The sequence below is a fragment of the Suillus discolor genome (assembly GCF_016758755.1).
Source record: "Suillus discolor strain FC423 chromosome Unknown F5147scaffold_3, whole genome shotgun sequence".
Lineage (NCBI taxonomy): Eukaryota > Fungi > Basidiomycota > Agaricomycetes > Boletales > Suillaceae > Suillus > Suillus discolor.
This window is the reverse complement of record NW_024541250.1, coordinates 1,120,289-1,146,861: the sequence shown is the minus strand read 5'-3', so window position 1 is coordinate 1,146,861 and position 26,573 is coordinate 1,120,289. Positions and strand designations below refer to the sequence as shown.

The 26,573-nt window shown below is 46.9% G+C and overlaps 10 protein-coding genes across 10 annotated transcripts; 4 read left to right on the top strand and 6 right to left on the bottom strand.

The window, feature by feature from the left end:
* The first annotated feature begins 2,165 nt into the window (after positions 1-2,165).
* On the top strand, positions 2,166-4,613 carry F5147DRAFT_668155 (uncharacterized protein). The gene is made up of 12 exons (XM_041435330.1): positions 2,166-2,199; positions 2,254-2,767; positions 2,820-2,909; positions 2,960-3,071; positions 3,126-3,170; positions 3,229-3,257; positions 3,317-3,440; positions 3,492-3,650; positions 3,703-3,895; positions 3,943-4,231; positions 4,286-4,401; positions 4,457-4,613. Exons 2-12 carry the CDS (start codon positions 2,512-2,514, stop codon positions 4,538-4,540), a joined length of 1,497 nt encoding a protein of 498 aa, XP_041299197.1. The 5' UTR covers positions 2,166-2,199; positions 2,254-2,511; the 3' UTR covers positions 4,541-4,613.
* On the bottom strand, positions 4,614-5,938 carry F5147DRAFT_668147 (acyltransferase-domain-containing protein). Its single transcript, XM_041435329.1, has 7 exons — positions 5,742-5,938; positions 5,675-5,693; positions 5,508-5,612; positions 5,337-5,448; positions 5,194-5,285; positions 5,079-5,137; positions 4,614-5,028 (listed from the first exon to the last, which is right to left on the bottom strand). Exons 1-7 carry the CDS (start codon positions 5,902-5,904, stop codon positions 4,697-4,699), a joined length of 882 nt encoding a protein of 293 aa, XP_041299196.1. The 5' UTR covers positions 5,905-5,938; the 3' UTR covers positions 4,614-4,696.
* An 88-nt stretch (positions 5,939-6,026) lies between these two features.
* F5147DRAFT_668144 (uncharacterized protein) lies at positions 6,027-6,919 on the top strand. Its single transcript, XM_041435328.1, has 3 exons — positions 6,027-6,324; positions 6,375-6,439; positions 6,493-6,919. Exons 1-3 carry the CDS (start codon positions 6,186-6,188, stop codon positions 6,625-6,627), a joined length of 339 nt encoding a protein of 112 aa, XP_041299195.1. The 5' UTR covers positions 6,027-6,185; the 3' UTR covers positions 6,628-6,919.
* Positions 6,920-11,855, bottom strand: F5147DRAFT_668141 (MRC1-like domain-containing protein). Its single transcript, XM_041435327.1, has 9 exons — positions 10,778-11,855; positions 10,598-10,725; positions 8,833-10,546; positions 8,568-8,773; positions 7,976-8,512; positions 7,724-7,926; positions 7,481-7,668; positions 7,278-7,430; positions 6,920-7,218 (listed from the first exon to the last, which is right to left on the bottom strand). Exons 1-9 carry the CDS (start codon positions 11,648-11,650, stop codon positions 6,940-6,942), a joined length of 4,281 nt encoding a protein of 1,426 aa, XP_041299194.1. The 5' UTR covers positions 11,651-11,855; the 3' UTR covers positions 6,920-6,939.
* A 50-nt stretch (positions 11,856-11,905) lies between these two features.
* On the bottom strand, positions 11,906-14,159 carry F5147DRAFT_668132 (uncharacterized protein). Its single transcript, XM_041435326.1, has 15 exons — positions 13,850-14,159; positions 13,761-13,799; positions 13,695-13,705; positions 13,575-13,642; positions 13,471-13,525; positions 13,350-13,417; positions 13,249-13,292; positions 13,172-13,197; positions 13,054-13,125; positions 12,984-12,999; positions 12,701-12,929; positions 12,586-12,643; positions 12,396-12,529; positions 12,291-12,350; positions 11,906-12,235 (listed from the first exon to the last, which is right to left on the bottom strand). Exons 1-15 carry the CDS (start codon positions 13,867-13,869, stop codon positions 12,194-12,196), a joined length of 942 nt encoding a protein of 313 aa, XP_041299193.1. The 5' UTR covers positions 13,870-14,159; the 3' UTR covers positions 11,906-12,193.
* A 234-nt stretch (positions 14,160-14,393) lies between these two features.
* On the top strand, positions 14,394-16,305 carry F5147DRAFT_801844 (uncharacterized protein; the record flags this gene model as incomplete). Its single annotated transcript, XM_041443285.1, has 6 exons — positions 14,394-14,800; positions 14,851-15,168; positions 15,214-15,241; positions 15,327-15,574; positions 15,627-15,933; positions 15,989-16,305. The coding sequence occupies exons 1-6, from the start codon at positions 14,432-14,434 to the stop codon at positions 16,303-16,305; spliced, it is 1,587 nt and encodes a 528-aa protein (XP_041299192.1). The 5' UTR covers positions 14,394-14,431.
* Positions 16,306-16,783: 478 nt separating this feature from the next.
* On the bottom strand, positions 16,784-17,119 carry F5147DRAFT_542278 (uncharacterized protein; the record flags this gene model as incomplete). Its single annotated transcript, XM_041430265.1, has 1 exon — positions 16,784-17,119. A coding segment is annotated over one exon (336 nt), but the record flags the coding sequence as incomplete, so codon positions are not given.
* Positions 17,120-17,546: 427 nt separating this feature from the next.
* F5147DRAFT_767819 (uncharacterized protein) lies at positions 17,547-18,805 on the top strand (the record flags this gene model as incomplete). Its single annotated transcript, XM_041440911.1, has 4 exons — positions 17,547-17,716; positions 18,037-18,388; positions 18,488-18,557; positions 18,600-18,805. 4 exons carry the CDS (start codon positions 17,547-17,549, stop codon positions 18,803-18,805), a joined length of 798 nt encoding a protein of 265 aa, XP_041299190.1.
* A 1,235-nt stretch (positions 18,806-20,040) lies between these two features.
* F5147DRAFT_603244 (uncharacterized protein) lies at positions 20,041-22,392 on the bottom strand. Its single transcript, XM_041432273.1, has 15 exons — positions 22,219-22,392; positions 22,010-22,168; positions 21,921-21,959; positions 21,855-21,865; positions 21,732-21,799; positions 21,630-21,684; positions 21,509-21,576; positions 21,409-21,452; positions 21,332-21,357; positions 21,214-21,285; positions 21,144-21,159; positions 20,861-21,089; positions 20,746-20,803; positions 20,445-20,689; positions 20,041-20,373 (listed from the first exon to the last, which is right to left on the bottom strand). The coding sequence occupies exons 2-15, from the start codon at positions 22,027-22,029 to the stop codon at positions 20,347-20,349; spliced, it is 978 nt and encodes a 325-aa protein (XP_041299189.1). The 5' UTR covers positions 22,030-22,168; positions 22,219-22,392; the 3' UTR covers positions 20,041-20,346.
* A 283-nt stretch (positions 22,393-22,675) lies between these two features.
* Positions 22,676-24,965, bottom strand: F5147DRAFT_757440 (uncharacterized protein; the record flags this gene model as incomplete). Its single annotated transcript, XM_041440377.1, has 11 exons — positions 22,676-22,788; positions 22,861-22,956; positions 23,005-23,095; positions 23,147-23,214; positions 23,244-23,251; positions 23,445-23,590; positions 23,808-23,850; positions 24,078-24,232; positions 24,374-24,459; positions 24,754-24,813; positions 24,856-24,965. 11 exons carry the CDS (start codon positions 24,963-24,965, stop codon positions 22,704-22,706), a joined length of 948 nt encoding a protein of 315 aa, XP_041299188.1. The 3' UTR covers positions 22,676-22,703.
* Between the last annotated feature and the right edge of the window lie 1,608 nt (positions 24,966-26,573).

Below are 26,573 nucleotides of genomic sequence, written 5' to 3'. Positions count from 1 at the left end.
AAGCGAATATCGTAGTTATGCATGCCATCTTTCGTTTCATTTCCGGTTACATAGTACACTCATATCTTGAGCTCGGACTTTGTTTCATCCGTCTCGCGTGTTTCTCGCATGCCATAGGCACAGACTTGAAACACACTTAGACTGCATGATCAAATGGATGCTAAAAAGGTCGATCTAAACAGTTGTGCTCCATCTCTTACAATATGCCGCCCCCGCCTTCCACGATATGACGCACCCACCTTTCCGGGTATCGCAAGCTTGCGATCAATCTATAAACCGATCTGCGTCGTCATCATGACATACGAATTCCGTAACTCCCAAAAATGTCGGTCTGCATACTCTTCGGATCTACACAACATTTGTTTGACCTGTTCATGCTCATATTTAGTTTAGTTTTGTGGATTACATCGAAAAAGAGATCATACCGTAAGCACTGAACTTGAACATATCAAGCATATGCGGGATCGTCTGGACTCTGGAGGCAAGCACGAGCTTACATTTCTTCTGTGACCGTACTTATACGAATGCTATAGCAAAGCATATGGAAGGGCGAAATGCGTCTGAAACAAATCTAAAGATGGCGCCATCATCGACTTATCAGCGTGACTTTTGGAACAGCGGGAACGGAGCCGTATCTTGATGGCAGTGCTCTGATAATTCGACTGTGCATTGACACGGAAGCTCGACTGATAAAATCTATGCGTTCCATCAAGACACGATCGATGAAACTATGGAATTCACTTACTTCGAAGATGCTCGAAAACTTCCCCTATCCTTTGCATTCTCTGTGAAACAAGCTCAACAGGAAGGTAGACCAGTCATGATGTTGTATGGCTTCTCCAACGTGCTTGACGCCCCCTCAAGTTCCCATGGTACGCGTGGTCAAGCCTAGAATATATGTGGATGGGCAACATTCGACCAATCGGACGCCTCTGTTTTCCTCCGTGTCTTACACATAGCCTTGGACGATAGTTGACTTCTCGTGTGTTGCAGCTCTGAAAGCAGTTTGGAGAATAAGATGGACGAAGATTTCACTTCATGTTTGTAGCAAGTAGGACCAAACTGGAATTCGGTTCTTCCAGGTGCACAAGATGAGCAGCGCAGCAGCAATCGAGCGTGTTTTTCATTAGGATGCGTGGTGCACGGCAATCCAGGCCCCCTGAAGCCTAAACACGTGGTACGGCGTGTTCCGATGTCAAGTCATGGACACCGTTGACTACGCATTCCTTCCTACATCTTGCGAATAACTTTCCGCGTGGCCGCCGGTGACTTCGAGAAGGTGGAAGGTTGGTATTTCAGTCAACCTCAGTAGTTCACACACTTCTGGAGTATGCATGTGTACGCCTCCTTGGACCAGAAAGAACAACTGTCTTCTGATCTCTTGGCTAGCCTGTACCCCTGTGTATATGGAAGCAACCGTAGATTGCGCGTGACACATCGCCACAGCCGCTATAAAGTTAGCAACCTCATCTGATTGAGTGACATCCTAACAAGCTGGTCCTGTCACATGTCGGAGAGGCGTAGCTCCGAGAGACCAGCTCAAACTTGGGTTGAAACTTTCACAGGCGGAATTTTGATTTCCCAGTAGACATCAGTGGGGTTGACCTTGTAGCTGCAGATTTTGTGTCCGTGATGTACAGCGATGTGACGAGTATGGACTAGTTGCGGTAGGTGACAATGAGGGCATTAGCAGATGCGAGCAGGAAGGTCACAGTAGCATAGCAGCGAAAAGTGGTAGCGATTTCATACCTCCAACGGATCCTGTATATTGACAGCACAACCAATCGCGATGCGTTGCGGTTGCCTCTGCATATACAGAAGTAAGTATCACTTACAGCCTGGAAAAGATATCATGGCTATGTGGATATGCCGCATCATGCCCATCATTTCTGACCGGAGTTCAAAAATATCATTGATTCGAGACAGCATAGCACCGTGATGGACTGGAAATTTGAGTACTGAGTAACTGATAAATATACGTATCGCTGGAGTTCCTTTTGACTCAGAACGTTACGGTGTGTCAGTACTAGTCCTGAGCTCAAGTCTCTCCATAGTAGCTTACTAGTAAGTAGGCCCAGAACTATTTCCGATTCCGTAATAGACCCGAACAGTGGCGTGGCACAGCCTGGAACCTGGATAACGCAACTACTTAGCTTCCCGCTACCCACGCATCCCTGCAGGCCCCGGACAGAAGTTACGGTATGATTCGGACATAATCTAGGATGGCGAACAAGTTCACTGATATTGCGACAGGGTTTACAGCTCTTTGCAGGTGACTATAGGGCTGTTAATCGTGACTGTCCCAGCGGTCCACTTTCAATTTGAGTGATGTGAGCCGAGTGGACACCGCATATCATGTAACCGTTACCCAATGATCGATCGCGCCAAGCCCATGTTCCCCGGTGTCTCTCGACTCCGAGCTTCACGTCTACTAGTATGTCACAACGCGTGCCCTGTATAATAATAAGTTACCAGGATCACACCCTAGCCAAATTCCCTATCCCTTAGTCCATGGCAGAACGTAGGGCTACCCATACTCGACAAAACACCAGCATCTCAGGCAGTCAAATCATCTCTCAGGAATGTAGTGTGCAACACTCGCCCAATCCGCTCTCGGCCAAAGAACTCGATTCAGTGAATCTTCGGGATCCCGAGACTGGCGAACCTCTGAAACCGAGATTCAAAACCACCTGCGACCGTTTCCTTCGCCGAGGCAAGAAGCCTGTCGGCGTGATACAGAGCATTAAGAAAATATATGGATGTTCATGTGCGTCTCCGCCGCCCGTGCGATGTGGTCGAGTATCTCATTGTTTTCACAGGGCTCAATATACTACTCCTCTTGACGCCTGTAGCATGGTGGGCGCATTTTGACGAAAATATGGTCGATTATCATACTGCTGTCTTTTCACGTATGTCGTCTGCCGATTGTTTCATCAGCAGCGCTCATTTTCTTGTGTAGTTTGTTTCTTGACAATTATACCACACGAGTGCTTGTTCGACTACTGCGGTGAACAGATGGCTTTGTATTGCGGCAAGGATCTTGGCGACTTGATCACGATCACTTTGAACAAGTAAGACGAACCTCTCTTTCATTCATCCCATGTTCATAGCCTAAATAATTGCAGCACGGTCGAGGTGACCCTCGCTATCATACTCCTGCTCAAGTGCGAGTAAGTAATCCGTTAGCTAACATGCAATCATCGGCGTGATGCAAACATACTTTACAAGGCTCAAGCTACTTCAGTCGACCATCACTGGTAAGCTTCGAACACATCAGTTTTATTTCACACTATTGACAAATTACATTATCTTGCAGGTGTGATCCTATTGCACCTCCTTCTTGTTCCTGGAGCCGCTTTTTTGACAGGCGGTGCTCGAATATGGGAACAGGACCTGCATCCTGCCCACACACAACTCAACCATACCTTGCTTACTGTTGGGTACGTTTTCTTATCATCTGGAGTTATGAGGACAACTTCTTACATGCACAGGGTGTTGGCCCTGTTGTTGCCGGCTTCATTCTATGCGGCTATAAGTGGTAGTACTTCCACTGGGATATCGGCCAACGGCGAGCTCCCAGACCTTGGTAGTAGCACCCAAACCGACTTCTTGAACATGAGCAGAGGACTTGCAGTGTTACTCCTTCTTATGTAGGCTCCTTTCTTTCTCTTGCATCAGACTTGTGACAAAGCCTGCTGTCAGATACATCTGTTCGCGGATTTTCTATCACAACCCTCCTGGTGCTGGAAACAACTCGTTGACCCATGCTTTGACACCCGCCCAGCTCAAGGCTTATGAAGCAAAACTAGAGAAAGAGGAGCCTGAGGTTAACCAATGGGTCTGCATCTGCGCTCTGATTGTTAACATTGCGGTTGTGGCTGTGACCTCGGAGTGGGTAAGTGTCGTCGAACGACTAGGTCTACATTCATTGACCTTCAGTAGTTGGTGGATAGCATCGAGCCTGTGAGGCATGTTTCCAACATCACGTCGGAGTGGTTCGGCTTGGTCCTTATACCCTTCGTTTCCTTCTCAGCGGATGGAGCTGTTGCAGCAGGCTACTATTTGCAGAAGGCTGTTCGCCGACTATGGTTTAAGACTGAGGATCCTGATCCACCCAATCCTCTGGCCAAAGCTGAAGCTATTGACTTGAGCATTCAGTTCGTCTTGCTCTGGATGCCGCTCCTAACTCTGCTTGGGTGGTGCACCGGAAAGCCTTTTAACTTGCTATTTGGTGCGTTACTGACGAGTATGATGCTATTCCCACCAAAGCTGAAGAGCCCGTCAGATTTCTTTGAAGTCGCACTACTCCTAGGTGCCTGCTTCCTTGTCAATTTCGTAACTGCCGACAGTAAAACAAACTGGGCAGAGGGATTTATTTTGTTGTCATTTTATGCTATGATGGTGAGTCTTTCTCCACTCCAAGTAGCAGAAGTTCAATCTAGTCAACTGTGTTTAGGTGCTTTGTACTTGGTACTACACGGGAGAATCTGATGTAAGCAGTTTGCTACTTTGTCCAGGACAACCTGCCACAGATTCTTAAAATCCACGTTTCAAACCCATACCTACATTCTTCGCTCATACATTGTCTTATGCAAATCACGCCTTACATGCCATTGTAAAATCAGAGTGTATATCCGTGGGTCGACAGTCTTTACGATACACATGGTTGTTGCGTAAATTAATAGCCTCCCTTGAACTATGAACGAAAGTCGTTGAGAAGGTCCCCAGAAACTCGTCTACCCAAAGCTTCCACCGCTCGTTGGATGGTCGCAGTTACATCGCTCCGGGCCACGTCCATATGTCGTTTGTGTGCTGTCCGACCAACGCAGCCGCCCGGGTAAAGCTCATTGCTAAGTTTCGAATTCGTACCATCTTCCGTGACAAGTGGCACGTACGAGCGCGCACTCAACGCAGCTGTTATTTCTTCAACCGGTATTGGATCGCCAAACGCCACGCCAAGTCTGACACCTAATCTTGGAAAGTACTTGTAAGGGAACGAGCGGTGTTCGGGCATCAATTTGTCGAAACCTAACATCACGTTAGAGAAGACGGCGCACTAGTGGTTCCAGATGCCACACCAGTGAGCCACATCGGTATGATGAGAGGGGGAACTGCAGTTTCCATCAGGATTCGGCCGCTGAGCGTTTCAAGTGTGATGACTGAATATTCAAAGGAGTGAAAAGAGTGACTTACACTCCCCATTTGAACCGCGGCAAGCGAGCGACACCGTTTGTCCGCGGATAGTCGGGTGGTTGGTTGATTTTTCCCTCTCCAAAAAGATGCACCTGAGATTTGTTAATGCGGGCACAGAAGAAGTCAGGTTGCCTGGCACCCACCCAATGCCCTTCATTAAGTCGTTTGATGGCAATATCTACGGAAGGTTGGAAGATTCCTTTTCCGCGAAACGTCTCCAAGACCTGGCCCTTACGAAAGAAAGCGGAGAACAGACTTCCTGGCCGAAGCTTACATTCAGTCGCCTACATTCCGACTATCTCCGTACAACATACGGGTTGGTGAACATTATCTCCGATGCGCCAAGCGACCACCGTGTTGTATTGGACTTCAAGTAGAGTTCTATTGGGAGCGTTCCCCACGCAAGTGGATCGTCTAGTCTGTGGCAGTCCAGGCTTAACTCTCAGTATGGACGTTTGCGTGAGAAGTTCGAAAGACGGACGTGGAAATATGATTCGCAACTAAACGTGGATGAGTGGGCGTTGACCAAGACGAATTACGAGACACACCTGTTACTACGCCCTGTCCATGTCGCCGCCTCTCGTCGTTCCGTAGAGCATCCAGAAGAATATGGAGGTTGCTAACGGTGATGGAGCAAAGCCCTGAGTTGAGAAATGCTTTACAAAGAAGGCCCGTCGCTGTGATTGTGGCCGTTGACAACAGCTCGGCCATGTCGCACACTGAGAACTTGAAGCACTTCTTATTGATCACAAATTTATCATGGTGACCAAATATGCCGGCATCATAATAGCGATTTGTACGTCCCTTTGATGACTAAGCATTATGTTCTCTGAGCAACTTTAGTCGATCGAAGCCTTTAACAAGTCTCTGGTTGTTATCCCCCAACCGTCTTCTATTATTTCCCTCCCGCCGTCTTTCACGACGTGTGACGCTCGTGCAGCCCCTGCTGGTGCTCAGCGCAGCTTTCCAGCCTCCCATTAAATATTAGGGCCATGTTTTCCATGTTTCTCGTCACCTTTCTCTCCGCTATTATCCTGCTATGTCTATTTTCACCTGTAGTCAGAAGGTCTATCATGGCTGGTGACGACCTCCTTGATGCCCACGAGTCAGGTTTAGCTCTCGTCGCGTCCCGTAAGTTCTGTTCTTGAGTTGTTATCAGCTGCCTTTTCAAATGTTTCCAGGTAATCCATTCAAGGAATCAGGACCTCCAGCGTGCATGGCCAAACTTATCATGTTGAGGCATAAAGTGAATATATTCAGTTTACCTTTGCTTTTCGCCAACTCATCCTTTCAAAAAAGATTCAGACGGGTACACGCAAACGTAGATCCCCGACGCTCTCACGCCAATCACGAAATATCGCACTCATCCAACCCACTCGCCCGCGCGCATCCTGGGTTCGTTTTGGAAGAAATTTTGGACATCAATATCACTAAATTACAAGCATCTTCAATCATTTCACACTTCTAATGTCTGGGCCGAGTCTCGTAGAGCCTTATCGCCCGTTATTTATATCTCCGCGATACCCATCTTAGATATCTACCTTGTTCATCTTTTTCTGGGTGTACATGCCTCTCTTCGCCTTCCATCCACACTTTTGCTTTGTCAACATACGTGTTCTTTGTTGCATCTTTACTTTGCAGTGATGTTATTACAGGTGGAAAATAAATGTACAGAATAGACCTTTGGCGGAACAACAATGGTGATGGCATAGGATTGAACATGAATCAAGATGCTAACGCCAGATACTACGCAAATCGATTACTCCTATCGGATACACTGGAGAGCATACTTCGCCCCTTCTCCAGTCGGCGAGGAACAGGTGCGCTTGAGACAGAATTACTTCCGGTGGCCACTTGGGTTGTTCTCAAGGAACCGCCGCCCGTCTTAACTTTGGCCTTGGCGTGTCCTGTAATGGCTGCACCGACAACAGACCGACCAGTCCCCTGGTTGCCGCCGCCTTGACCTCTTGCCCATGAACGCAACTTTGTTTTCTCTTGGTCACTCTCCAATGTCCGGTTTGGGCGCTATGAAAGGAGATTATCAGATTACAATTAATTTCAATTTCATCGAGCGCAGAACAGACCTCTAGACCAAAGTCTGTGTGGGACAATGCAGGTCGCTTTGCAGGTGCATTGTTGGAGCGCTCTACCATCACTTTGACAGGAACATGGTGATCGATCTTCTCGTCGGCCCCGTCGATCCATGATGTGTCCTCCAGATCCATAGATTCAGAAGTCTACCCAAGATCAGTGATAACAAAGGTAGAAAATGCGCTGTGCGGCCTACCTCTCTATTCCTTGCGGCTTCCCTTAGCTCAGCATTCAGATCTTCGGTCGTTACCACTTTCCCCGTCTCCTCATCTTCATCTTCGCTGACCATTCGCGTATCTGCTTGCAAATGGACGAACTCAAGGTCGTCATCAATCAACTCATGCTGATATGCATCATAGAATGCTTTTGTTTCTTGGTTTCGACCTATGGAGGGAGACGTCGGCTTCAAAATTGGAGTTTTAACGATTGTACCACTTGCCTAGATCTTCGAGAGTATCACCATCAATCTTGCGCTTCTTGTTCATACCCCGTCGTATTCGCCTGTTATTCTCGTCCTCCTCGTCATCGTCGCTATCCTCTTCGAACCCGATACCACGGTCGCGACGCTTCATTCTAAATTTACCATCAATAGCATCCTGGTGAAGCTTCTCCAATTTCTTGTCATCTTCGTCCTCGTGCTCTCTATGTATGTTTCAGTTGGCTGTCTCAATAGTCTACCTTGAATGCGCACCTGAACTTCTCCTGGACCAAATCGGCCGCTTCTGTCTCGGCATTCATGACCGCATCATCGACAAGACCCTCCACAATTTTCTCGTCATCATCATCATCATCCTCTGCCTCCTCGTCTTTATGGATAGGCCCGAAGCCAATCAGTTCGTCTTCGTCTGATTCCTCGGCCTCCGCAGCAATGAATTCAGACTTCTCCAGCTTTCGTTTGGGCGCATTGGAATTTGGATGCCCTCCCAAGACATCAAACGCATTTCTTTTGGGCAGCTGAGAAATTAGTAGAGGAGGTAGAAGGGAGCCGTCGTCTTGCATGGCGGTTTTCCTCTCCAATGGCGAGCTACTGCGCCGCCTCAGTCGGTAAAGAGGTTGTACATCCGGTGATTCTTGCCTTGCCTTGAAGGACAATGTTTGGAGTGGAGCACGCTCACTCGACGACGGAATTAATTCACCCATCAATGTTTGAGATGCCAGAAGTGGTGACATCTGCAAGGACTTGACACGATATTGTTCGGCATTAGGCCCCGATGTCTGAGTCAAGAACCTAAGGGCAAACAAATTTTCTAGGAATGAATTAGATGCCACTCTGATAGACTCACCCGTTCTCTCGGATGTACCATTCAGGGTTATTATCCTGCTTCTGATCGCCGTTTGCGATTTCTATAACATACTCCTGTTCTTTTTCAAAAATATTGTCAGCCTTCCTGCGCAGGGTACTGCTGACTTCTAGTGCAGGCTCCAGTCCAACATCAAGTGACAAAGCGAGCTCATTGCAGTTCCCCTCCTTGAAGCTGGGCCCCTCATCCTGTAATAACCACCACACATCATTTTCCAGACTGACTTACAACGAAGAAGATTGCAAACCTTTTCATCTGAGAAAAATTGCGAAAAACCTCCTGTGTTTGCGAGAGGATCCCGAGGTACAAAGGATGCAGGACTGCTCTTGCCGAGGGTTTCAGAAAAGGAAGGTAGTAGTGTGCGGGGTTCGAAACCCTTAACCATGTTCTCCTCGTCCTCAATGTCGGAAAACGATTCTCCTGGTAGGGATGTCGGATGTTTTGACGTAGATTGGAGGAGTCTGGTGGTAAACGGGGACTTTGAGCTTGGGGAATCCGATAACGAGTCATCTTGAGCAATCTCCTTCAACGGCGAACGCTGTAAATCTTGTTCGGGTGAATCAGAGGGACCACCGAAACCTCCCAACGATGTCGAGGACGATGATCTCAGGTGAACAGCATCATCGACGTCAACAAGGGACCCCGGTATACTACCTAAGGTAGGTCTCGCGAATGAAGGCGAGTGTCGAACGACAGCCTTGTTTTCTTTATCCTCGCTTCTATCGTACATCAACATTTGACTGTTCTCTTTGTCATTCTCGTCCTCTGTTTGGTCTGATTCCGAGTTACGTGTCACTATGGTGTCCGAGGTCAAGTCTTGCATCGAAGAATCTGGCACAAGAATTCTAGGAGCATCATCCTCATCGTCGGAAGCCACCATTAGAGGACGACGAATACCGCGCCTGTGTACTTGGCGCTCCTCATCTTCAACGTCTGTCTGTTGGTTTGCATCATCATCGACAAGACCTGGTTGGTTCTCCCGATCGTTGTCGCCCTCGCCATCAGTATCCATGGGCTCTGGACTAGCAGAACCCCGCTCTTCGGGAGCATAATCCGTATCGTCCTCGTCCGTGTCGTCTACTTCCATGTCGCCAACAGTAGAGTCATCGCGCTCTGCCACTTGAAGCCCCTTCTGCACATATACATCAAGCCTGTCTCTGAATGATGCGTTCTCCCCAGCTTCTACAGGCTCTTCTAATATCCTGCCTCCTCTTTGTTTCCAGTCCTCTTCTCGCTGCTGGATTGTCGCAAGCTTGCTGGCCTCAGCTTTCTGTATGAGCGCTTTGTTTAATTGCTGTGTGGTGAGTGGGACCTTTTTGTCCCTGCCCCTTCCCTTCCGATCGAATGACGACATCGCGGAGTCCCTGAGGTACTCGGACATGTTGGCTTGTGCAAAAGATTTTGCGCGAGAGCCTGACGATCCTGGCATGGATTTCCGGCTCAACGCAAGCTGCCTCGCCTTCCCCTTCGAGGGAGTGATATGTTGCAACTTGTCGGCTTTGCGTTTCGCCGCCTCTTCTTGGGCTGTCACATGCATGCTGTTATCAACAATCTCTAAATCATCATCGCTATCTCCGGCCTTAGATGACCGCCTAGCTGCGTCTTGAAGGGCTCGTTGCTTCAACTCCGCGAGAGCACGTTTGTCATCAGCTTCCTTGCGTTTGGCTTGCTCTTGCCTCAGTAGGTCGGTAAGATTCGGCATCTCTTCGTCAGTGCTATCAGACGCCATTGACGGTGGCTGGGAAGTTGCACGCCGTGGCAGATTTCTGGGAGGAGTTTGTGCACGGGGATGAACAATAGTAGAAGATCCAAGTAAACGTGAAGGTACGCCGAATGAAGATTCGCCTCGCGCGAATTTTTGCCGTGGTTCAGCAGCGGGTAGTACGGAAGGCGAGGAAAAAATAGATATTGGATCTGAGGGGAGCTCAGGTTGCTTTTGCTCCTTACGCAAGGCTTCATCCCTTGGCCAAAGTCAGCAGCATTCTCTTGGATAAAAACCTGGTGTCACCCACTTGACCAGCTCAAAAAGTCGATGTTTGGTGTACTTTGATTGCTCAGTACGGACCACCTGGACATTCTTGCTCGCAGTAATCCGCGAACTCTCCAAAACAGTTTCGCGCAGGTCCTTTTTAGTCGGAGCCTATGTGTCGTATGAGTGAGAAATGGAATAGGTGCGAGAGAGGTCAGACTACCTTGATTTTGAGGCGTGCCGATTCGTCCTTCCGCCTGGATTTGCTACCCTTCTTTAATGTGGTACTCGTAGAAACTGATTCATTCTCAAAACGAAGCGGAGGGACATCCCGAGCAGGTGCCTTCCCCTTGCCTTTATTAGCCTTGGGCCTCGTTAAAGGCATTTCTAATTCTGATGTCGAAGGCGTGGGAGGAGATCGCAGCAAAGGAGTGTTAATTGGATGGTGAACAGGCGATACCGAGGAGGAATTTTTGGACTCTTCGCGCTCAGAATCAGAGTCGACACAATTCCTCGAACGTCTGACCTTGCGAGAAATAATCGGTGAATCTTCAAGAGACTCATCAATTGGGGAGGCAGATGGGTCGCTTGTAGGGGGTAACAGTGTACCATCAGAAAACCCATCGGAATTTTGTGGTACTGGAGAAAGAGGCGTGGCATCCGCATGAATGATTTGTTTGTCTGCAAAGGATTGAGGTTGAAAGGGTGGCGACAGTGACGACCGTTCAGCAACTCGAGGCTGTGCAAGTGGCTCCTGATCATTATCGAAGGCTTCATCTAGCGCTTTCAATTGAGCTCTCCAGCCAAATTGATGTTTAGAAGTGGCATCGACCGTGTCGTTATCGTTTGTACAAGTCGTTGAAGAGGATTGTGAGCCTTGCAGCACATCGAGCGCCAATTCATGGGTGGACTCGCTTTCCTTACCGCCCAAGGGCTTCGATTCTACATGAGGAGAGCTGCGGTCGGTGAGTGTCACAGAAGAGTCGCGTATTTCAGGCTGGGGGTCCCTACGCCTTCCGTACGTGACTGGAGCGCGTTTTATAGGGTTGACGGGAGATGGATCTGGAGAAATTTGGTCTACGTCCATGGCGGACATGTTGGCGTTTGCAGTCAACGAGCGTGTTGGCCGATGCCGGCTTAAGCCTATTTGTTGCTGTGATCTGAGAACGGCTTCAACACCGTGGCATGCGTGACGTGTCACTCTGTGACAAGCGCGTTTTTGGTAATTGGTCAACTAATTAAACGCGTCAGGTCGCGTTTCATCGTGTTGTGCCAAATCGATTCTGCATAAGCGCCAATGGTAATATTGAGATCCATGTGATTGCTCCTTCTCTGTACCCTCGCTGCTACATTTTCAAGGGCCGAACATGTTGGAATTAAATACATTCTGTGAAAGCATTATTTGTGTAGCTACATGTATTGGTGTGAGTGACTAGCATTGAATGGATAAGTGAAGAAGTGAAGACAGCCGAGTGTGTTGAGTTAGTTTTAATGAATTGGAATGAAATATATACTAAGTCTATGCGAAGAATATACAACCAAATGAATTTGCACACTGTCAAAGGCACAGCATGCTTGCTCTTCTAGGAGTAATAGCTGATGAGATAGGCGCATTCTGTGATTCTCATCCGCATAGCAATTAAACTGACTGAGGTCTTTTGAAGTCCTTTTCAGATGCAAACTGTGTACATACAAATCAGCATTGAATTACAGCGCTGGTACGGAACATAACTGACCTCGTCTTCAGTGTATTCTTGCGTGGTATCTATCCTAATTGCAAGGTCGTTCGGCATCTCCTGCTTGCACATGAGAAATATACTGTGCAAATCCGTGGAGCTCACCATTTGCGATGAGCCGATGGGATTGTTGATAGGTCTCCGAGCTTTATGTAGCGAGATCGACATGTGCTCGTCATGAGAATCGCGGCGGATACCCTTGCGTGCGTTGAGGGTTGCGAGCAGGGAATTGCAGTAAACTGAGAACAATCTCATTAACCTCGTGAATAGCATGATTTGACTACGATGCACTTACGACGTCCCACGCAGAAATAGAATGCGATGTAAATGTAGGTATCAGGCCACACTACAATCTGTGCCACATCTGGGTCAGAAACGAAGTAACGAGCCGTTTGTGATGTTTTACATACAGAAATAAAGGACATCATTGCGCAAACACTGGTAAGTAGACCAGTATTGATAGTGAACAGCATGAGCTTATTGATCATGGTATCGGACCGACGGAACCCAGTGCGAGATCGTTGGAGGAATGTGCAGAGCAAGGCAGCGATAAGGATATCTCCGGCAGCTGCTACAGCATTTATAGACATTGATAATGACCTGATCTGGGGAACTTGAGTGAAGGTCGTCAACCCGACACTGAAGAAGGGTGCATCAGCGGTCTACTACTTGATAATTTCCGACACAAATTACGCTTTTATAACATATACTTTGGATGTCACATTAGTAGACAACTTTATGAGAAGCAAAAACGCATACTCACTGACAACAATGACAAGTTCTGTGATGACAAGTGACATCACGGATGCGGTTATAATCATGTTCTTGTTGCTCACTGGCTGAAAGTAAGCAACCGTCCACTGGCAGAAGATGATACATACGACGGTAGACACGCATGGCGAGGAAGCTGGAAGGACGATGAATGAGAATCGTTCTATTCAGAAGGTATCACACCAACCTTTGAACCATAAACCCCGTGAAGCCATTGAACAAAACTTCAACCTATGATACAAATGAAAATTTCAGATGAGAATTGGGCACTTATCACACGCAACCCACAGATAAACTCCACACAAGTTTCTCGATATCACTGGTGTTGCCAAAGTCGGTGACAAGGTACGTGTACACTACCATTCAATATTCAGTTCACAGACAGACACGTCTTACATCCGGTACTCACCGGTGTGTGTAATCAAAGCTTGGTGGGTTGTGTCTGATACAAATACAGCACCGACCTATATAATGTTAGAGATAACGGCGCATATCAATCGTTCATGAACGTACTAAAAGTTTGTTGTACCAAGGATCCGAGGAATACCGGCTAAAGTAGTACCATGTCTGCATACAAGTAACTTTGTGCGATTGTGAGCTCCTACTAGCGCCAAAAAAAACACGAAAACACACCTCCGTAAAGCCTGGAACATCAAAGTTTCAATCTACGCTCGTTGTTGATCCAAAAGGAGCACTTACGCGCCAGAGACTACAACCCCGATCAAGAACGCTCCAAAACTGCGCAAGTTATACTAGGTCATGCATATGCGAAGTTGAAAGATACGCACGTATTATCCGCAGTGCCCATGGGGGAAGTTGTATCAGTGTGAATGAATGAGGATTTCAAAGGGCTTAAATAACAGGTACCATCGATCGTGAAGCGAAGGTCGGGCCTCGGATCATTGGTTTAAATGCCTGTTGCCTTAATCCCACACCCGTTCTCAACGGTAACCGGTCAGCGCTCAGCCAGTAATCCTCGCCGCTGAGCACGGATTATCAATCCTGCAGGTGAATCACCTGAGTCTGACTATGCAACGCGTTTTTCATTACAGTTGCGCCAACCTTACTATAGATATCTAAAAAGAAGCCTTAGTTGCACCATATGATGATCGGCCCGGAGGCAGCGATCGAGACGGACACCGTGGACTAGGATGGCCTCAAGCTTCAAGACCGACTTGGAGGGGGGATTCGAGAAAATATGTAGAATAGTGACCTTGTGGTACAAGGTGATTGAGGGTACGGGACGTCCGCGTCAACGCGTTAGCACGTGTACTAGGCCCAAGCTTTAATTAAGTTCTATATTGGGCCTGATATATGAACACACAGAAATATGTCACGGTCAAAGTAGCATCAGCTGAGCCTGCCACACAATGTTGCTCCTCACCGAATCAACTTTGTTTTTCCTTAATCTTACTTCCAGTATCAATGCGACCACTCAGAAACTCGCATTAGGTGGTCGAGTGACCAACTGGGTTTCAGGAGTCAAGCCTGGAAAGTCGGAACCATCATCCCGTGCATCCAGCATTTCGACTCGAGAGCCTCCCTCGACTATCTTTTCACACAACACTGTTTCCTCTGCAGCAACTTCAGCCACTCAACCTCCGACTCCGATTCCTGCAGCTCAAACCAAATATGTGCCTGACGATGCCCTTACTGGTGCCTTTGGAGATGAAATTGATGATTCGTTAGAGTATGAGGCTACTTGCACAGAGGGGAAGCAAGACAAAGGGAAAACTAAGGTAAGTGGTAGTGATTCATTGATGCCAGCGTTTAATTCCTTGCTTAGCAGGTCGTCTCAATATTCGATGAAAACTCCGACTTTGATGAGCCTCAGGTGGGCCAAGGACTTCTACAATATGATGACTCGGAGCTTGAGTTATCGCGGGAGCCTAGGACTCCGTTCACGCAGGCACCAAATCTGAAATCCTTCAAGCGCAAAGCTAATGAAATTCTTGTCTTAGATGAAGTGTCAGAGGCTGAGTCTGTGGTGTCCGATTGGTCTATGGAAGTTGAAGGTGTCAACAACCCGATCGTGTGTGTTGATGAATTGTCTCAGCCTGAACCTATTGTGGTGAAGAAGGAGAAGGTTTTGCGTACGACAACCTCAGTAAGGATCATGGCTCTATCACTGCTCATTCTGACACTTGTACAGACGTCTGTCACCACTTCTGTTGCCGATAGTCAGCCTCCTGCTAAAAAAAGGCCAAGATCGAGCCTTCTGCTGCACGTGTTTGCGGTATACCTGCCAAGCTCAAACACCACCAGTGGACACTACGCCGGAGCACATGAAAGCACGTGACGCCTATTGTACAGTTGACTTACCTGCAGCCATACAAGCAGACCAGCGCTGGATGAATAAATATCTCCCTACCATAATGCTGTGGGCTGGAAGTTATGAAGACATCTGGGTTATCCCAGACGAGGTTCTTCTCCATCACGCTCAGCTTATTTTCGACGCAGTATACAAAGATCTTAATATTGTTCTCGTTCACAATGGTGTGGTACATTCACTTGTAAGTCCCCTGTTATATCTAATTTTTCTATTAATACTATATCGATCATTAGACTGCACAGCACATCTCAGAATGGCACAGTAATTTTGGCTCAACAGCCATAATCATTATCGTGAACTTTATGACACGTAATTCCGACTGCGCTCCTAGCGATCTGGCAACGTCCCTTGTCCGCGACTGGGCCTTCTTATATGAGAACCCTGATAGTCCATCTCCTCTCACAGCTTACTGCTCTCCCTTCATCTTACAGCTGCTTGACACAGCACACCTCAACGTCATCAAAGGGTATGTGGAGGTTCCCTCCTTCGACATGCATGAGCTTGTGATGAGCGGGATGTCTCGCCCTCTCTGCTGTAGCGGTGAGTTCAATTTAAAATGGCTTATTCGCACTGATTTTTTTAAAGATCGAGCAAGCCCTTGGGTTGATCAAAAACAAACAAGTGAAGGTTCAGGATGAGTTGTCGTCCGCATCACGCAGTAAAGTGGTCATCGAACTACCGAAGGTCCTCAACAAATCGATGGGGACACCATTTTTATTTTCGGCGACTCTCTGGTCCAAACCAACCAAGGCGTTTATCAAGTCGATTTTGAGCAAGCCTGCTGGGTATGTGGAGGCCACCATAGAAATGGCACGCACTACAGTAAATGACACCACTGATACGCCGTCGAGCTTGCTCGATGATGAGGAGTCGGAGTCGGACGAGCGAGCTATTACATATCGGTGTGAGTGACTAGTCTAAGATAGATCAGCATGAGTAGCCGCTGGCTCGGTGTCAACTGTGTCTACTCCGTCATGCTGTGCTGCTCATTTGCAATCTATTTGCGTGCCCTCCCTCTCCAAGTTGCTCTTCCATTGTGTCTCACGACACTATCAGCCACACATGGATACCATCTGCACCTTCCAGCACGCCGTACGACACTGACGCAAGCTCACATCCTGTTACCACTTTTCATTCATCAGTAAATTCACAAACTCCTTAGCGTCCTTTTTCGCCACTTGTCACGAAAATCTTCAACATGTTGCCGCTTATTATTCTTATGCACTTGTCATTTTTCTTTCACAAGCACTCACAAGTAAATGTGTGATTCACAAGTGCCCACAAGTGCAACAAGCGCCAAAAGCAAGGAAGACTAAAGTGTGTCGTAGATTACAAGTAGATAAAATTTTACTATGAATAACTACTCCTCGAACATTTGCGAATGGTCTCTGTACCAGACCTCGTATTCTCTGTCCATCCACGGAGGAGCATCATGTTCAGGGTGTTCCCCTGTGTATTGAATCGAGAGACATTGCCAAGTGACATTGCCAAGTTGTGTGGCGTCGATGACCTTGTGCAAATCCTTGTGATCCGCGAATGGAGGGTGGTCGTCGTGTTTCAACAGCTGCGCAGCATTTAAGTCGAGTAATAAGTCTGTAGCTTTGTTAGACATATGGCTTTGTTTGAAAACAAACTCTGCCGTTGCAAATTCAATATCGTTAGGATACGGGCTCCAGTCGTGAGGAGACTTCGGTGGGACAGGAGTTGGTGGTGTGCCAGGGGGCAGAAACACGCCGTCAGCTGTGCATGGTCGTCCTAAGAGCGTGTCAGAATCAGAACACGTGAAAAGCGCAGATTGAAAGGTACTTACCATTGAGGAGCGAGTGATACGTACAATAGTAACGCTTGCTCGCATCAGTGAATTCTGAGTCTGGATCCTCATCGTCAGCCATTGGACCAGGTGGTGATTGGGGAGGCGAGAAATCAGGAGGGGGTGGCGAGAAATCAGGGGGGGGTGGCAGGAAATCAAGAGGAGGCGACTGAGGTGGAGATGGAAGCTGTTGCAGTTGGGGAAGATCCAGAGCAGGTGCAATGGGATGGGACGCGTGCATGTGTTGAGTGCGGCCAGAGATGTTTCGAAACCAGCGCATACAACCTGGAGATAGGCATGGAAACTGAAGGGCACGGTGAGTAGGCCGGTTTCTGCGCATCATATGAGTAGTGTTGATGCAACGTATGGACCTAGTGAAGGTTTAAAACCAGCCGCTAATATTGAAGAAAAAATTACCCTTGCAAAGGTGCCGTTGGAACGAAAATGTGCACTACCCCAGAAAGGGTTTGTTAAAATGGACAGTTATGTCATCGCACCACCGGAAAAGTTCTGGTGAACATTGATGACGGTCACCCCACCACAGGAAAGGTTCTGGTGAACATTCCCTAGGCTATTAGACGTCATTATATCACCGGAAAGGTTCTGGTAAACATTGATACTCACCGTACTTAAGGTATTTCAATCCGGGACATGTCATTTTGTTGAGCACATTGTGCCGAAAAGCGCTGGCGAATATTGATGCTCCGGATGTTGCAATCGACCCTCAATTCAATACGTTAAGAAATATTATTCAGAGTCAGCTTTGGCTACAAATTGTAGAGTGACGAAACTCACCTTCAACTTGGTAACCCACTGCCTTCAATTTTCGTCAGCCTACAAAACCGTTTATCGATAGAATGTCTCAACCTGACGCAGTTACAACGCGCATGGGGACTCGACCTAAGAACGCAACTCAGCATCCCTGGGCGCATTTTAATCAATAGTCGTGGAAAGAAGCGTACCACTGCTGAGAAGGCCGCTGACGACCAACGTGAAAGGGAGGCAAAGGAGGCAAGTGAAAAAGCTGTACAAGAAAGTTATCAGCGTATTGCTACTTTGCAGGCACAGATGCAGGCTGACCAAGATGCTATGCGTGTTGACGCATCTGACCTTATTGTACAGGTTCTTGTGCAGCACAAGTGTGCCACGTCCGGCGCTGTCAACCTGCCGGGAACGAACGATACAGTGCCAGGGGCACTCGAAGGGCGCTCTTAGTCTTGCCACGGCAGCAGCACGTGTTTTCTACCCTCTCATACAGCTGACTTAACTTACCCTGTATTTCAGATGGAACGCGCCATCAGGCTTTTTGTCAATGGACACATGCTCCTAGGAGACATCGACACCTCTGGCAATGGTTGAGGCAACAAGACCCCGCTCGACGTCAATCCGTCCACAGGCAACCAGAGCAGTGTCCCCTTGGCATTTTCAGAAGCCAATTGGGGTGCGCACACGAGGGCTTACATGGTGTCTATCACACGCTTGCCAGACTCGGTCCTTATCCGAAACTCTGAGCTTGCGCAGAGCCTCGCCACGAAGAGGCGTGGTGGCGTGCGGATGGATGTGGACAAAGAATCTGGGGATGAGCAAGCGTTCATTTTCTAGAGGTAATGTCCTTCACTCTTGTAGTTTATTTTGCAACTGACTAGGAGCTTCAATGCTGCTAGTACCTTCAAGGTTATTCATGCTATGTTCCCTGGTCTTTTTTACATGCTGTCTCGTTGCTGCCTCCATTTCCTTTGTCGCGCTCGTTATGTCTCGTTGCCGCCTCCATTTGTCGCGCTCGTTATGTCTCGTTGCCGCCTCCATTTGTCGCGCTCGTTATGTCTCGTTGCCGCCTCCGTTTGCTTTGTCACGCTCGTTATTAATCTACTTGCTAGTCCTTATTTTTCTCCTTGTTTAACCTTTTATCTACTTAATCCTCTTGTCCGGTTGAAATGCAATTATTTTTCCTGGTAACAAGTGTGAACAAGTGTGAAAAAGTGTATATAGTGTGAACAAGCTAAAAATAAGTGCGACATAAGGGGATTGTAATGTAGCTCGTTCTAAAAATAAGTGCAAAAAGTGTAGGACAAATGAAAAAAAGTGCGAAAATGCTCAAATCAAGAGGAAGGGATCTTCTTGGCAGCTTGTTGCTCCTTGTGACAAGGAGGTGTTCTGGTTCTTGTCCGCTCTTGGGTGAGAAAAATAAGAGCTTAAAAGGAAATTAAGCAATTCGTGAATTTACTGATGTTGCTCCTTTTTCGTTCTTTCGTTCCAGTGAATTGGTCGCTAACCAAAATGGATCTAGGTATTATGGCAATAGGACAATAACGGCTACATTGTTTCTACCTGATGGTGACTTGACGGTAGCATTTGGAGCGATCTCACGCCATGATGCTCGCAGCTCGCGTCATGAATCCCATGATTGGTTCTGCAGTGACCGATGATGGCAGTCCTACTCACACTTCACCTCTATATGCAAACGATATTCACTGTCCTCTTGTTACCCACTGTTGTCTCACTCAAGTTGCTTATGCTATTTTCACAGGAACCAATAGAACCTCTCGGCGACGGCAATCATGCGTTGGGGCTTATTCTGATCGTGGCTGTGAAACAGACATTGACGAAGCTCTCGCTTTTCTTTTCCTAGCGCACGTACTGACTAACGGGCTCGCGCTTGCCTCGAACGTGCTTTCCTCTCTCCACAAAGCTCAAGAACCACTGTATTCCACGAATCACGTTTTATTTTCATCCTTACTACTCCTGTTGGACAGTGAACGCAAACAGATTCTTTTGCGACTACTCTCAAAGGCTGCCAAGCTTTCACTCCCTCGCACAGTTCTCGATTTCAGAACAGATCCTTTTACTCATTAGTCAACTATACGTCCCATGTCAAAAGCCGTCGAGTTTTAAGAGGAGACGAAGAAAATTGGTGCAAATATAGTGTACAAAAGTCTGCCTTTGTAATAATTTTAAAGCAACGGCCGAAGGTCACCGCTTGTATTGAATATGTACAAGTGAAGACTGCCGGGTGTGTTTCGATGAAATACATACAAAGTCTGAGTGAAGAATATACCACCGAATGAATGTCAAAGGCACAGCGTGCTTACTCTTCTACGAGTAAGAGCCGGCACATTTAGCGATTCTCATCCGTAGTATAGCAATTAAACTGACTGCGCCCTTTTGAGGTCCTTCACGGATAGAAAGCGGCGTATATATAAATCAGCATTGGATCACAGAGCTGGTACAGAACATAACTGACCTTATCTTCAATGCATTCTTGCGTGATATCTATCCTAATTGCAAGGTCGTTCGGCATCTCCTGCTTGCACATGAGAAATGTACTGTGCAAATCCGCGGAGCTCACCATTTGCGACGAGTCGATGAGACTATTGATAGGTCCCAGGGCTCTCTCTATCAATGTCGACACCTGCTCGTTACAAGCATCGCCATCACGGCGAATACCCTTGCGTGCGTTGAGGATTGCCAGCAGGGAATTGCAGTAAACTGAGAACGATCTTGTTAACCTCCTGAACAGCATAATTTGACTGCAGTGTACTTACGACGTCCCATGCAGAAATAGAATGCGCTGTAAATGAAGGTATCAGGCCACACTACAATCTGTGCCACATCTGGGTCAGGAACGAAGTAACGAGCCGTTTGTGATGTTTTACATACAGAAATGAAGGACATCATTGCGCAAACACTAGTAAGTAGACCAGTATTGATAGTGAACAGCATGAGCTTATTGATCATGGTATCGGACCGACGGAACCCAGTGCGAGATCGTTGGAGGAATGTGCAGAGCAAGACAGTGATAAGGATATCTCCGGCAGCTGCTACGGCATTCACAGACATCGACAATGGCTTGATCTGGCGAACTTCAGTGAAGGTCGTAAACTCGACACTGAAGAGGGGTGCATCAGCGGACTTCTACTTGATAATTTCCGACACAAATTACGCTTTTATAACATATACTTTGGATGTCACATTAATAGACAAATTTACGAGAAGCAAAAACGCGTACTCACTGACAACAATGACAAGTTCAGCGATGACAATGAACACCACTGATACGGTTGCAATCATGTTCTTGTTGCTCACTGGCTGAAAGTAAGCAATCGTCCACTGGGAGGAGATCACACATACGATGGTAGACACGCTTGGCGAGGAAGCTGGAAGGACGATAAATGAGAATCGTTCTATTCGAAAGGTATCACACCAACCTTTGAACCATAAACCCCGTAAAGCCATTGAACAGAATTTCAACCTATGACGCAAATAAAAATTCAGATGAGAATTGGGCACTTATCGTACGCAACCCACAGATAAACTCCACACAATTTTCTCAAGATCGCTAGCGTTACAAAAGTCAGTGACAAGGTACGTGTACACTACCATTCAATATTCAGTTTACAGACAAACACGTGTTATATTCGGTGCTCACCGACGTGTGTAATCAAAGCTTGATGGGTTGAGTCGGATACAAATACAGCGCCGACCTATATGCTGTTAGAGAATGGTGCATATCAATCCTTCGTGAACCTACTATAAGTTTGTGGTGCCAAGGATCCGAGAAATACCGGCTAAAGTAGTACCATGTCTGCACACAAGTAACTTTGTGTGGTTGTGAGCTCCTACCAACGTAAAATACACACACACGAAAACACACCTCCATAAAGCCTGCAACATCCGAGTTGAAATCTACACTCATTGTTGATCCAAAAAGAGCACTTACACGGCAGAGATTACAACTCCAATCAAGAACGCTCCAAAACTGTGCAAGTTATACTAGGTGATGCATATGTGAAGTTGAAAGATACGCACGTATTATCCACAGTACCCATGGGGAAGTTGTATCAGTGTGATTGAATGAGGATTTGAGCTAGAATATCAATGACAGGGTACCAATCTTGAAACGAAGATCGGATCATTGGATCCTGACTTGGACTAACTCGCCGCTGCGCACTGCGGATCATCGATCACCTGTCTATACGTGACTGATTCAGTGCGTTTTTCATGACAACTGCACTAACCTTACTATACTTCTTTATTATTTATAACCGTATTTGCATGATGATCGGCTTGGAGTTATCGAGACGTAAACGGTGGACTATGAGGATGGCCTCAAGGCCGAGTTGGAGGAAGGATTTGAGAAAATAATCGCAAGAATGTGGAATTGAGGGTAGGGGACGCGAGTTTATTTAGGCTTCAATGAAGTTCTATGAAATTCGTATGGATATTAATATGGCCACATCACCAAAATTACCGAATCCAGAGATGGTCATATATTACCATGTCGGAGCCACCATACCTGCCATATGTATCTGGCGCAAGGTCTCAATGTAAGGTAATGTTAGGAAACTCAATTCTGACATTGCGACTGCCATATGACTATAGTCTGGCATTAGGCTAGTGTACCGATATATCAAACATTGCTATGTACATAATGCATTTAAATTTCGCTCAGATTCATCAGACATTGCAATTGCGTTCAGATATAACAATGTGATGCATTAAATTAATGGTAGTACAAAGCAGTGAGGTACAATTGAGTGTATCGTTCTGAGCTTATGTATGCAAATGTGGGTAATCGAGAATGGACACTAGAACAGGAATATGAGCGATCTATGAGTAGGTCAATAACACCTAAAACAATACCAAAAAAAAACACTCACCCACTCCAACAAGTAGCCACCAAACACGTCTGGTCATTGTCGTAGTCTTGACCTGGTGGGTCTCCGGCCCATAGACATGTGAGAAGTCTGAATGCTCTGCGAAGTGTTAGATTAACGTGAGGTGAATTTCAAAAAAAAACTCATTTGTCGGCGTCCTCTGAAAATCTCTGATCGGACAGAAAAAGCATGCTAGAAGGATATTTCAGTCCATGCGAGTAGACGATGCTGGATCCATCTGATGGATGAGATAAGTACATAATATATACATATATGCGCATACACTCACCTTTTTGATGATAATATTGAGCTTGGTATTTGAGGCCCTCTTTGGAGGTACAAGGGCCACGGATGATACTGAGTTCGAACTACACGAGGATACTTACTGATGAGCCTGATGAGGCAATTGAGTTAGAGCGTTTACGACACGCCATGATGATGGTGGGGGAAAGAAAGATAAAATCGAAAGATTAAGGAAAGACAAGCAAAGATCGAGTGTGGCATTATTGACGTGTTGTTTGTGTTAATAAACACAGTCATGTGACCGTCATCTACGGAAGTTTCAGTTAGTACCAGTCCGTTCATACCACCAATACAAGCACTATGCACGGCTTCGCATTACGCGAGTTGCTCAAGTGCTGATCCTGCCCTCCAGACTTCGTTATGATGTTTATCGCTACATGCTCGCCACTAGGTGCTTTGTTTGACAAAGCTTGCACCAGTTCCTTGCAAGCTGTAGAGGTGCGTGTATTGTCCGTGTTTATCACGCACAACTAGGCTCTGATGAACAGCCTCAGCGGTGTAAGGATTGAACATCGCACGGACTATGAGTCTGACTAGGCGCTCGAAGCTGTCCACGTGACTTGCCGCATCCTCTTCGTATCCATGCCGCTTTCCATTAAACTTACCTTGTGCTCTCAAAGATGCAGAATGGCAAACCCGTTATTAACCTCTACTTGGATGCGAAGACTTCTTCTGCGGGAAAGTTTGTCTCTGTTCGCCTTCAAATTATATGGAACTTTGATAGCAGCATTTCAGGTATATCGGCGTTTTCGGGTCACATTTACCACTGCAGCGAGCACAGCTCAGTTTATCGATGCCGTCCAACCTGTTTGTCCTTGTAGATTGAATCCGCAACCGCAGCCTCTGGTTACTCGCATCCCTCCTGTAGCTACGACAGGCCTTATTGACGACATTCCCCGTCAAGGTACTATACTCACAGCTGTTTCACAAGCTCGGCCATCAATGAGTGGGGCTCCGTTCAGACTCGCGCCGACTACACTTCTTTCAGGAAATCCATCATCCGAATCTAATTTACCAGCATTCGCACTATCGACACCAGTTAATTTTACTCCTGTGGCTCTGAGCAGCAGTTCTATGAAAACGACATCCGTGGCTACACCATCTCACGACGGCACCTTCGTTATACCTACAGAAACACCTCGGATAATCTTCCCAAAGTCCACCCAATGCCAAGCACTGCCCGGCTCCATCTACTCTACCAAAGGCTCTTTACTTGATTCTTCCCAACCATCCTCGTCTACTCTCAGTAGTCCCAACATGATGCCCCCGCCTCCACTGCCCTCGAGCGTCACATGATCTCTTCAATGAAGTTCAATCGGAAAGTCGACTATCAGAAGTTTGTAATTCAATTCGAGCCCAGCTTGTTGCATCAGTGACTGCATGACACTCCGGCCCTTCACAAGTTATCCCATGCAGAACTAGAATTCATCGTAGCACAAGTCATCGGAGAGGAAGGTTTTGCTCAACTGGTAAGCGTTCTCGGAGTCGTCAAATCAATGAACCATAACCCCAGATGACGCTGCTAATCAGATTCCCCAGCTTGCTTCCTTGGACACCATGTGGAGAGTGAAGGGTTTTTTTGGTCAATAATACCTGACAGTCTTGAACGCTACCCATTTATTGTTATCCTTTGAAATGCTGCCTTGTAAAAGTCTGTTCGATCACGGTCGTTACTATCAAGCACCTATCTCATACCTCGCTTCCATTGATGTACCAACAACTTGCAATTCATGAACGCTTTCCACACCGACACTAGTGCTCTGGCGGCGGGCGCCCTTTAGGTACTTTACTTCAGTTTCACGCATTTTTCGTTGTATTACTCTACATAATACATTGGATGTATCTGGATATGTCTGATATCTGGCTGACAGCTACTCTACTGGATGACTTGTGTCTGACAGATGGTATGTTTGATGTCATTGTATCGATACGATATTTCAAATGTCGGATATCACAGGTATGTGTAATTGGCGGCGTCAGAAAATTCAATATATCATGTGATCTCTGGATTCGGTAATTTTGGTGATGCAGGCCAGTGTATGAACACACGGAGTACGAAGTTATTTCAATACCGGTCACACTCGAGAAATGCCGCTTGACCCGAATGTTAAGTTGGTGTTTCAGCTCAGCAGAAAGATAGTAGATCGTGACGCAATTTGCAACAGTCTAACGACATGTATTTGGCCATCTGCTCTACTGGCTCTACTGGACTTGCCAAGCTGAGGACAGTCTTTGTTTGGCAAGCCGTCCAAGGTCTGAGAAGCTTGAAGCAAGCGAGATGTGGTAGCATTCAACATGCAACTATGCCAAAGTAACAAACAAAAGTCCAGGACACATTCTTCTCAGCCGGAAGTTGCCAATGCATCACGTAAATGCTCGCAACTTGCCGGTTGGGTCAGAAGAAACAAGGTAACAAAGCACGAGATTGCATGCCCAAACCAGAGTACAGATTTGAAGGTAGTTCAGGCTCTTCTTATTTCCAAAAATTGGATTGGTGTATGATCAGCAGGAGAATCACATCTGGTTGGAACGTCTAAAATGGTGAAATCCCCTCTGTTTAGAATATGACTACATGCTTCTGGCTATACACCTGATATACGTCCCAGAGCATGTCATGATCCCCCCTGCGCAGCGCTGGATCATCGTCCTCACTGAACAGCTTATCAGCTTCTCCTGTGACGGGCAGAGTGTGCGGATGCGACCTAATGCCAGACGGGCCCCACCTCGACCATAGTTATCACACCCGATGTCTCGTACAGACTTGTGTAGATGGTATTGAGGGTAGCAGAGTACACCGTTACACCGTAGATAGGGAGCTAGGAGGAGTGATTGTAAAAAATTTCGAACATTTTCAAAAACACCAGACATTTACCAAGTCATAGAGCAGCAACCGCACGGTGTCAAGAGCTCGTCGTCACGCTAGCATCACATGAACCAAGTGCGAGATAGACAAACCCGATCACACTAGCAAACAGGGTGACAGAAGAGGTAAGCTATGCGGGCGAAAGAGGTGAAGGGGGGCTTAGAATGAAGTTGAATCTGCCATCTGACGGACAGTTACCCTGTAAAAAGATGGCATGACATCGGTTCGAGAAATAACACTGATAAAAATGGACGCAGTTTGAGTCAGGAAAGAGGCCGACTTGCAAAGTATGGTTTCTGACCTTGATAGTAAGGATTCGTTTAGGGCTACTGCTACAATTGATTCGTACCTCTGTAAAATTTGGACGTCAAATATCCCGAAAATTCTGCAAGTTGTGTTTGTACCGACTAGACACTCACTCGGGGTACCGGTGATTTCTTTGGGCTCTTAAAGCATTATAAGTCATATGACCGCAGCAGACACGGCAGGACACATAGGGAATGACCTAAGGCAGCAGACACTGTAACTTGAACTCACGTTGCCAAGCGGG

Excerpts from the sequence above, each read along its gene's own strand:
- F5147DRAFT_668155 (XM_041435330.1), top strand. The coding sequence starts at position 2,512 with ATGGCAGAACGTAGGGCTACCCATACTCGACAAAACACCAGCATCTCA. Across the intron at positions 3,072-3,125 it reads ATCACGATCACTTTGAACAA|CACGGTCGAGGTGACCCTCG; the intron begins GTAAGACGAACC and ends AAATAATTGCAG. Across the intron at positions 4,402-4,456 it reads TGTCATTTTATGCTATGATG|GTGCTTTGTACTTGGTACTA; the intron begins GTGAGTCTTTCT and ends AACTGTGTTTAG.
- F5147DRAFT_668147 (XM_041435329.1), bottom strand. The coding sequence starts at position 5,904 with ATGGCCGAGCTGTTGTCAACGGCCACAATCACAGCGACGGGCCTTCTT. Across the intron at positions 5,449-5,507 it reads GAGATAATGTTCACCAACCC|TCTGTTCTCCGCTTTCTTTC; the intron begins GTATGTTGTACG and ends TCGGCCAGGAAG. Across the intron at positions 5,029-5,078 it reads CATACCGATGTGGCTCACTG|GTTTCGACAAATTGATGCCC; the intron begins GTGTGGCATCTG and ends ACGTGATGTTAG.
- F5147DRAFT_668144 (XM_041435328.1), top strand. The coding sequence starts at position 6,186 with ATGTTTTCCATGTTTCTCGTCACCTTTCTCTCCGCTATTATCCTGCTA. Across the intron at positions 6,325-6,374 it reads TTTAGCTCTCGTCGCGTCCC|GTAATCCATTCAAGGAATCA; the intron begins GTAAGTTCTGTT and ends AAATGTTTCCAG. Across the intron at positions 6,440-6,492 it reads TTATCATGTTGAGGCATAAA|ATTCAGACGGGTACACGCAA; the intron begins GTGAATATATTC and ends CTTTCAAAAAAG.
- F5147DRAFT_668141 (XM_041435327.1), bottom strand. The coding sequence starts at position 11,650 with ATGTCCGCCATGGACGTAGACCAAATTTCTCCAGATCCATCTCCCGTC. Across the intron at positions 10,726-10,777 it reads CGGCACGCCTCAAAATCAAG|GCTCCGACTAAAAAGGACCT; the intron begins GTAGTCTGACCT and ends TACGACACATAG. Across the intron at positions 8,774-8,832 it reads AATTTTTCTCAGATGAAAAG|GATGAGGGGCCCAGCTTCAA; the intron begins GTTTGCAATCTT and ends TGGTTATTACAG.
- F5147DRAFT_668132 (XM_041435326.1), bottom strand. The coding sequence starts at position 13,869 with ATGGGCACTGCGGATAATAC. Across the intron at positions 13,800-13,849 it reads ATGGGCACTGCGGATAATAC|TTTTGGAGCGTTCTTGATCG; the intron begins GTGCGTATCTTT and ends TAACTTGCGCAG. Across the intron at positions 12,644-12,700 it reads CAATGATGTCCTTTATTTCT|ATTGTAGTGTGGCCTGATAC; the intron begins GTATGTAAAACA and ends GATGTGGCACAG.
- F5147DRAFT_603244 (XM_041432273.1), bottom strand. The coding sequence starts at position 22,029 with ATGGGTACTGTGGATAATAC. Across the intron at positions 21,685-21,731 it reads CTTGGCACCACAAACTTATA|GTCGGCGCTGTATTTGTATC; the intron begins GTAGGTTCACGA and ends AACAGCATATAG. Across the intron at positions 21,453-21,508 it reads AAATTGTGTGGAGTTTATCT|GTTGAAATTCTGTTCAATGG; the intron begins GTGGGTTGCGTA and ends TTTGCGTCATAG.